Source organism: Lathyrus oleraceus, chromosome 1, assembly GCF_024323335.1.
Source record: "Lathyrus oleraceus cultivar Zhongwan6 chromosome 1, CAAS_Psat_ZW6_1.0, whole genome shotgun sequence".
NCBI lineage: Eukaryota > Viridiplantae > Streptophyta > Magnoliopsida > Fabales > Fabaceae > Lathyrus > Lathyrus oleraceus.
Window position 1 is genome coordinate 434,394,706 of NC_066579.1, and position 8,748 is coordinate 434,403,453.

At 36.1% G+C, this 8,748-nt stretch overlaps 1 protein-coding gene across 2 annotated transcripts; it reads left to right on the forward strand.

Moving 5' to 3' along the window:
* The first annotated feature begins 1,165 nt into the window (after positions 1-1,165).
* Positions 1,166-3,911, forward strand: LOC127080455 (cold shock protein 1). Of its 2 annotated transcripts, XM_051020781.1 has the most exons (9): positions 1,166-1,683; positions 1,976-2,098; positions 2,204-2,362; positions 2,436-2,600; positions 2,745-2,861; positions 3,174-3,347; positions 3,422-3,503; positions 3,593-3,688; positions 3,789-3,911. In XM_051020781.1, the coding sequence occupies exons 1-6, from the start codon at positions 1,315-1,317 to the stop codon at positions 3,198-3,200; spliced, it is 960 nt and encodes a 319-aa protein (XP_050876738.1). In that variant the 5' UTR covers positions 1,166-1,314; the 3' UTR covers positions 3,201-3,347; positions 3,422-3,503; positions 3,593-3,688; positions 3,789-3,911. The 2 variants fall into 2 exon arrangements, with proteins under 2 accessions (XP_050876738.1, XP_050876732.1); XM_051020775.1 differs by lacking the exon at positions 3,174-3,347.
* The last annotated feature ends 4,837 nt before the right edge of the window (positions 3,912-8,748 follow it).

Genomic DNA, 8,748 nt, shown 5'->3' on the forward strand with positions numbered 1-8,748 from the left:
GTACATGTTATGAGGCTCAAAATGCAAAAAGAACCACTCATTTTGGAGCTTTGGTTCAAAAGTTATGCCCATTTGAATTTTCAAACACACTTTGCCATGATTGGATCATATCTCCTCAACCACACATGAGAAATTCATGATCGTGGACTTTTTGGAAATGGGAGAGAAAGATATTCAACTTTCATGTTGGACAAAATTTCATTTGAAGCTTTCTTGATGATGTAATCTTGAGTTGAAGTTGGTTCAAAACCTTGCCATTTTTGGAAAGTTCAAATTACAGGTCACTTGCTATTTTGGGAAAGTCTTGATCTGACTTCAAGTTTTTCAATGTGAGTGTTTGAAATGTCAAATGAGACTTGTCTGAACATGAATGAACCATCTCTAATCACTTCCCACCTCCAAATCCACAGTTAACACTACGCCAAAAAGTGCTTTTGGCAGCACAAAAAAGAAAGCGCTTTTTAAAAAAAGCGCTGTAATAGCTTGAAAAAAAATTTGCCTATGTAAAGAAAGCGCTTTTAAGGTAAAAGCGCTCTTATAGGTCTCCACTTATGAAAGCGCTTTTAAGGTAAAAGCGCTCTTATAGGTCTCAGTCTCACATCTATGAGTTTCACACTTATGAAAGCGCTTTTAAGGTAAAAGCGCTCTTATAGGTCTCATGGGTTTCACACTTATGAAAGCGCTTTTAAGGTAAAAGCGCTCTTATAGGTCTCAGTCTCACACACTTATGAAAGCGCTTTTAAGGTAAAAGCGCTCTTATAGGTCTCATGGGTTTCACACTTATGAAAGCGCTTTTGAGGTAAAAGCGCTCTTATAGGTGTCATGGGTTTCAGACTTATGAAAGCGCTTTTAAGGTAAAAGTGCTCTTATAGGTCTCAGTCTCACATCTATGAAAGCGCTTTCATGGTAAAAGCGCTCTCATAGGTCATTTATAAAAATTATAATAAATCTAATTTAAAAAATAGATAGAATCATGATTACTTTAAAAATTTAATTGAAAATATTGATTTTAAAAATCTTATTTCTTAATAAATCGTGTTTTTATCTTTTAAAAATTAATGTAAAAAAAAGGCGAATTCTTAAATACTTATATAATTAATTGAGTACTGTTACCTTCAATAAAAGTTGATTTAAAATATTGATTTGTTTTTCTTAAAAGTAAATATAAAAAGTGACGTACGTTCAATGTTATTGTTTAATTGGACGAGGTATGATATCCAACTAAATCCCAAGTTATCGAAGTGTTCACCGTAAAAATTATCGAACCTGCGTTTGATTAGGGTTTACACTTCGGAACTCTGAATTCTGAGCGGCATGGGAAAGAAGGAGAAGTCGAAAGCCAATGCAAGAGAGCACGAACAAGTCGGCGAAGCAACCGACAATCTCGACGGCGCTTCCACGCCATCACTCGTGTTCAGTAGCGATGATGATGATGACGAAGCCAATCAAGATCTGAGTCTCAGAATCGTTGAAAAGGCCCTACGAGCGCGAGAGGCAAAGCTTGCAACAAACGACGCCGTTTTAAACGGCGTTGATTCTTCTCTTGTTTCGCCATCGCAGCAATCTGAATTCAAGGTGATGCAAAGCGACGGCGTTTTGGATGGGTCGAGTGGGATCACTGCTTGGGAAATGATGGAAGAGAAGAAAACGACGAAGCTAATGGTGGACTCTGGGTTTTCAAGTGTACGTCTTATGCTGTGTTTGGTTTCTTCTAATTTCTGAAAAAGTGTTCTATTTTCTTCTGTTTTTATTGATTTTATATAGAATTGAATTTTCTTAGCGTATTTTGATAAATTGGAATAGACACACAAACTACTCCTTTGGAAATCAATTAGATTAAGATTGTACTGAAAATGGGAAATTAGTTCAAAAATTGCATTGTATAAGTTTTTAATTTAAGTTTTGAGGTTTTTTAGTTTCTAGGATTTGGGTGAGATACATTGGATATTTTGTAATGCTTTTCTTTTTTCTGTAGGTTATTGTAGCTGCAGATCAAGAGGTGGAAGAGATAATCAAAACTACAGAGAACCGTGAGTCCGTGGATCTGGAAGCAAGTTCGGGTCAGATAGGCGACAATGTGGTTCTGCGAAAGCTGCTTGTGAGTTGATATATTTGATCTGAAATGTGATTGATTGATTTTCAAAATACTGTAAGCTGAGGAATGCTTAGTTGGGTATATCACTTCATGTTTCTTTTCTATCAGCGGGGTCCAAGATATTTTGACCCTCCAGATAGTAGTTGGGGAGCATGCTATAATTGTGGCGAGGAAGGTCATGCTGCTGTAAACTGTACAGAAGCGAAGCGGATGAAACCGTGCTATGTATGTGGTGGTTTGGGACACGTTGCAAAGCAATGTACTAAGGTATGTTTGCTTGCCTATTGGCATCCGAAGGTTTAAAAGTGTTTATACTGAGATCTGCTTGATGTTTCTGTAGACGAATTGCTATATCTGTAAGAAAGGTGGCCACCGTGCCAAAGATTGTCCAAAGAAGCACATGTCGGCACGTGTTCCTAAAAGCTTAACGGTGTGCTTGAAGTGTGGGAATTCTGGGCATGATATGTTTTCATGCAGGAATGATTATTCACCGGATGATCTCAAGGTTGTTCTTTTCTTTTTTGTCATATATTACAAATTTGCTAGAGGTTTTTGGTTTAGTTTTCATTAGAATAGTGCCTTACATTGGATATGAATGGCTCAGTCAGTGATTCTTTTCTTTCTTTCTTTCTTTCTTCTGTTTGATTAGGAGATTCAATGTTATCTCTGCAAGACATTTGGCCATTTGTGCTGTGTCAATACTGCTGATGCAATACTGGGAGAAATTTCTTGTTACAAATGTGGTCAGATGGGTCATACTGGTTTGGTAAGTTATATTTAATAAATTATATTGTTATTTACGCGCCTTTCCTAATGTTTTTACAAGGGAGATTTTATCTGTCCTTTTGATCAGTGCCAGCTTCCACACAATTACATATTCATAATTTGAGAATAATTTAATAAAAACTAAAAAATATACTGAAAATCTCTTTCAATCACTACCCTTAAATTTCTTGGTGGCATTTATGGTATAACATTAGGAGTGCATATTGAGAACTATAAGCTGAAGTGCTGAACCCTTGAGAACTTGAAGTTAAATGGGTCATTTTATGCATAACTAATTATATGATATTAATAGTTCACAATTAGATATTCCCTAAAATGAATGGATGCTGCATCATAACTAGCAAGTAGCAAATGCATGTACATCTTGTAAGGAAGGACATGGTAAACATGGGAATGAGAACTGAATTGGGACCCGTGAAGATGGTGAATGGACAAATTATCCGGATATGAAGCAATTAGTTGATACGTAAGTGAGACTGTTCTAAATATTCGTGTATATTTATGTGAGATTGTTCTAAATATATGTTTTTATTTTGTTAGATCAATAAAAGTGTTCCGATCTCAAAGACAAGCTCGAGTACCACGTACTAAATCCAGCAACATTACGTGGATAAAAGTGCAGGTACTTTAATTTTCACAATTTTGCTTATAATAGTGATGCTACTTGATAAGAAAAGATAACTATACATTCTTATTTATTTTTCTATGTAGTGTCCTCTACAGCGCAACGGTATCGATTGCGGATACTTTGTAATGAGGTTTATGAGGGAAATCATTAATATGAATCAAATAGAGATTCCAATCACGGTATGGATTTATAACTTAGGATTTGTTTTAATATTTATCGAATATTTCATATTATTTATTACTTTTAACTAAATCATGCATATTATGTTTTGTTATGTAGTACTTTGATGAATACAAGTGTGCTCATTACACGAGACTGCAGTTGGAACAAATCAAGGAGGAATTGTGTCAATATTTTATTGAGAAAAGATTAATTAGTATATAATGGTTTCAAAATAACATGAATACTTTGATGAAGAATGGTTTCTGGTTGGCAAGTGTATAGTTCTTTATATTTTTAACAGATTAGTTATGACTCCAAATAGGCCGTATAACATATTAGTTTTGACTTGTGTATAGTTCTTTATAATTTTAGTGATATCTTTAATTTCATGGATAGATTAATGTGTTCATTCTTGTGTTGGTTTGCTTTAAAAAATTACAAATGCTTGAATTATGACTCCAAATGTGTTCAGTGCCTATCTATCCTTGTGTTGGTTTGCTTGAATTATGACTCCAAATGTGTTCATTCTTGTGTTGGTTTGCTTGTGTTGGTTTAAAAAATTACAAATGCTTGAATTATGACTCCAAATGCTTGAATTAGAGAGGCTTGATTTACAGGTTTATGGGATTATTCCCAAAAAATATTACAGGTTGAAATGGTAGGCTTAAACTGAAGGCAGCGTTTTGTTATTTTACTAGAGGAAAAGACAGCGCTTTTTAGTAAAAAGCGCTGCTAAAGGTTGTCAATAGAGAGCGCTTTTTACTAAAAAGCGTTGCTAAAGGTTGTCAATAGAGAGCGCTTTTTAGTAAAAAGCGCTACTATAGGTTGTCAATAGAGAGCGCTTTTTACTAAAAAGCGCTGCTATAGGTTGTCAATAGAGAGCGCTTTTTAGTAAAAAGCGCTGCTATAGGTGGTATATAGACAACCTTTAAGAGCGCTTTTTACTCAAAAGCGCTGCTAAAGGTTGTCAATAGAGAGCGCTTTTTAGTAAAAAGCGCTCTTAAAGGTTGTCTATATACCACCTATAGCAGCGCTTTTTACTAAAAAGCGCTCTCTATTGACAACCTATAGCAGCGCTTTTTAGTAAACAAAAAGCGCTGCTAAAACCTATAGCAGCGCCACCTACGGCAGCGCTTTTAAGCGCTTTTAAAGGCAAAAAAAAGCGCTCTCATAGGTCTTTTTTGGCGTAGTGATTCAAGTACGTCAGTTTTATCCTGATTTATTTGTATCCTCTGCAGAGGTTCTTTTGTTTCTTCGGCTGAGTCTTTCCATTTTTATGGAATTCCTCTAGTCTCCCAAAAATTGTAAGTCGTAGCATGGCCTACGCCTACCCTTTCTATCCCCTCAGAGTATCTGTCTTCCTAGTGAGTTTTCCTTACGTGATGCATCATGCTCCCGTGGATATTCAGTGTCTCTGATTTCTTTTCATTTGTGTAAATATTTCCCCACAGAGAATTAGCTTTTACATTCATATCATATGATTCATGAGGTCTCTTAGGGACCAAAATTTGTTCTATATGTTGTTATTTAAGCCCATTCTACTGAGTCGATATGAAGATTTAAACCTTCACCGCCTCAGTTAGAATGTCCTTAAATAGGGGCAGCTGTAAGACCTCAATTTTGACCCTAAGATCCCTCATGCAATCTCTTCATATGCATTAGCATTGGGAACACACCTTGGCATCCTACTTACCCTTTTTTCATTGCGTTTGTTTTGGGAGAGATCACCAAGCATTATGTGATTGTATCATACTTGCTGTAGCACCTCAAATTTGCACCTCCCATTTGTATATACATTTCATTCTTAGGTCATTAACATTGCATTCACATTGCATAGCATGTTACGTCTCATCAGGCAAGACGGGTCAGGAGATTCAACTGTGCTAGGCAACAAGAGCATTTTTCATGAGATCAAAGCCCTAGGGTTGGTACAATGAGTTCACATGACCCAAGGATCATTTTGAAGTGGCTTGGCCAAGTGTTGCAGGCTCAGAACTCATCAGTGCATGTGCAAATCATCTGAGGCCCATAAACGTCAACAGAAGTCAACTGCAAAGTTACACTACGCCAAAAAAGACCTATGAGAGCGCTTTTTTTGGCCTTTAAAAGCGCTTAAAAGCGCTGCCGTAGGTGGCGCTGCTATAGGTTTGGGCAGCGCTTTTTGTTTACTAAAAAGCGCTGCTATAGGTTGTCAATAGAGAGCGCTTTTTAGTAAAAAGCGCTGCTATAGGTGGTATATAGACAACCTTTAAGAGCGCTTTTTACTAAAAAGCGCTCTCTATTGACAACCTTTAGCAGCGCTTTTGAGTAAAAAGCGCTCTTAAAGGTTGTCTATATACCACCTATAGCAGCGCTTTTTACTAAAAAGCGCTCTCTATTGACAACCTATAGCAGCGCTTTTTAGTAAAAAGCGCTCTCTATTGACAACCTATAGCAGCGCTTTTTACTAAAAAGCGCTCTCTATTGACAACCTTTAGCAACGCTTTTTAGTAAAAAGCGCTCTCTATTGACAACCTTTAGCAGCGCTTTTTACTAAAAAGCGCTGTCTTTTCCTCTAGTAAAATAACAAAACGCTGCCTTCAGTTTAAGCCTACCATTTCAACCTGTAATATTTTTTGGGAATAATCCCATAAACCTGTAAATCAAGCCTCTCTAATTCAAGCATTTGGAGTCATAATTCAAGCATTTGTAATTTTTTAAACCAACACAAGCAAACCAACACAAGAATGAACACATTTGGAGTCATAATTCAAGCAAACCAACACAAGGATAGATATGCACTGAACACATTTGGAGTCATAATTCAAGCATTTGTAATTTTTTAAAGCAAACCAACACAAGAATGAACACATTAATCTATCCATGAAATTAAAGATATCACTAAAATTATAAAGAACTATACACAAGTCAAAACTAATATGTTATACAGCCTATTTGGAGTCATAACTAATCTGTTAAAAATATAAAGAACTATACACTTGCCAACCAGAAACCATTCTTCATCAAAGTATTCATGTTATTTTGAAACCATTATATACTAATTAATCTTTTCTCAATCAAATATTGACACAATTCCTCCTTGATTTGTTCCAACTGCAGTCTCGTGTAATGAGCACACTTGTATTCATCAAAGTACTACATAACAAAACATAATATGCATGATTTAGTTAAAAGTAATAAATAATATGAAATATTCGATAAATATTAAAACAAATCCTAAGTTATAAATCCATACCGTGATTGGAATCTCTATTTGATTCATATTAATGATTTCCCTCATAAACCTCATTACAAAGTATCCGCAATCGATACCGTTGCGCTGTAGAGGACACTACATAGAAAAATAAATAAGAATGTATAGTTATCTTTTCTTATCAAGTAGCATCACTATTATAAGCAAAATTGTGAAAATTAAAGTACCTGCACTTTTATCCACGTAATGTTGCTGGATTTAGTACGTGGTACTCGAGCTTGTCTTTGAGATCGGAACACTTTTATTGATCTAACAAAATAAAACTTCAACATAGGAGGAAAAATGACTTCACTAAGGAAATGCGCACTCAACCCAACTGGGGAAGAAATAAACTTCAACATAGGAGGAGTAGAAATCTATTATCCACTACCTGTTATTGAGTAAGGAGATAATAAAGATCTGACAGAGAGGACATCCGTCATTGGTTAAGATGAATATATCAAAGATGACTCGTTGGGAACCGCCAGGACAGAGTATTCATTACCGGTTACTGGGTAAGAATAGCCTTGCTGGGGAAAACTGCAGGAATAGGATTTACAACTATCATAACTGAGTAGAAGACCAAATATGAGAATATTCGTCACCGGTTAAGGTGAACATATCAAGGATAGACTCAAAAGGAAAGAAACTCTGTCATCGGTTAAGATGAACATATTAAGGATAGACTTTCCTGGGGATGTTAAGGAGGGTATTCGTCATCGGTTAGGATGAACATATCAAGGATAAACCAACTGAACAAAAAGTAGGAATTACATCTATCAAATGCTGGATAAAATACCATCAAATAGAATACCCGTCACCGGTTAGGATGAACATATAATGGATAAACTCTACGAGGAAGAAAATAAATAGGAATTACATCTACCAGATACTGGATAGAATACCAACAGAGAGAATATTCGTCACTGGTTAAAGTGAACATATCAAGGATATACTCTGCACAGGGGAGAAAAGCAGGATTTACAAATACTGGTTACTGGGTAGAAAAGACCGAAGAGAAGGAAACCCTTCATTGATTAGGATGAACATATCAAGGATTAACTCTCAAGGGAACAAAATAGGGATTACAACTACCTTTTTACTAGGTAGAATACCAAAGGTGAGGGTATCCGTCATCGGTTAGGATGAACATATCAAGGATAAACTCAAAACGAGGGAAGAAAATATCTGTCATCGGTTAGGATGAACATATCAAGGATATACTTCCTGGGAAACAAAAAAATGATTCCACTAGGGACTTCCACTGAGGAGAAAACCGAGGTACCTTTGCCGGGTATTTGGGCAGGAAGTAACAAACTGCAAACTAAGAAGAATATTACCAGTTACTGGGTAGTAAACTCTTAGGGGACTCAAAGCATCTATCTAGGTAAGATCTAGAAAGAAACGGTCAATCAAGACTCAACCCAATGAGGATATAACTCAAGGGGAGTAGTTCCATCCAAATAACCAACTGGGGAGGAAACTGAAATAATAATCATCCACGAGGGAGTAAACTCGGTGGGTAAAGGAGAAAGGTTGAAGTCTTTCTGCTTAAGGGGATGACACTCTACAATTAAGGGAGTATAGACACCAAATTTGTATGGGGATAAAGTACCACCATAACAAAGAATTTAAGATCACAGGAATGAATCAATTAATGTGATGTTTCAATAATGGAATTATATGAGTGCATGTATATGTATATGTATATGTGATGATTATGCTGACAAAACTGCAAAGGATACAAAGGTGTCGCAGATTTGAATCATCGATACAATCCTCGATCAATCCACAAAAGAGGGAGACAACTGCTAGAGAAAAGAGAGATTAACATCCCCAAGGTTC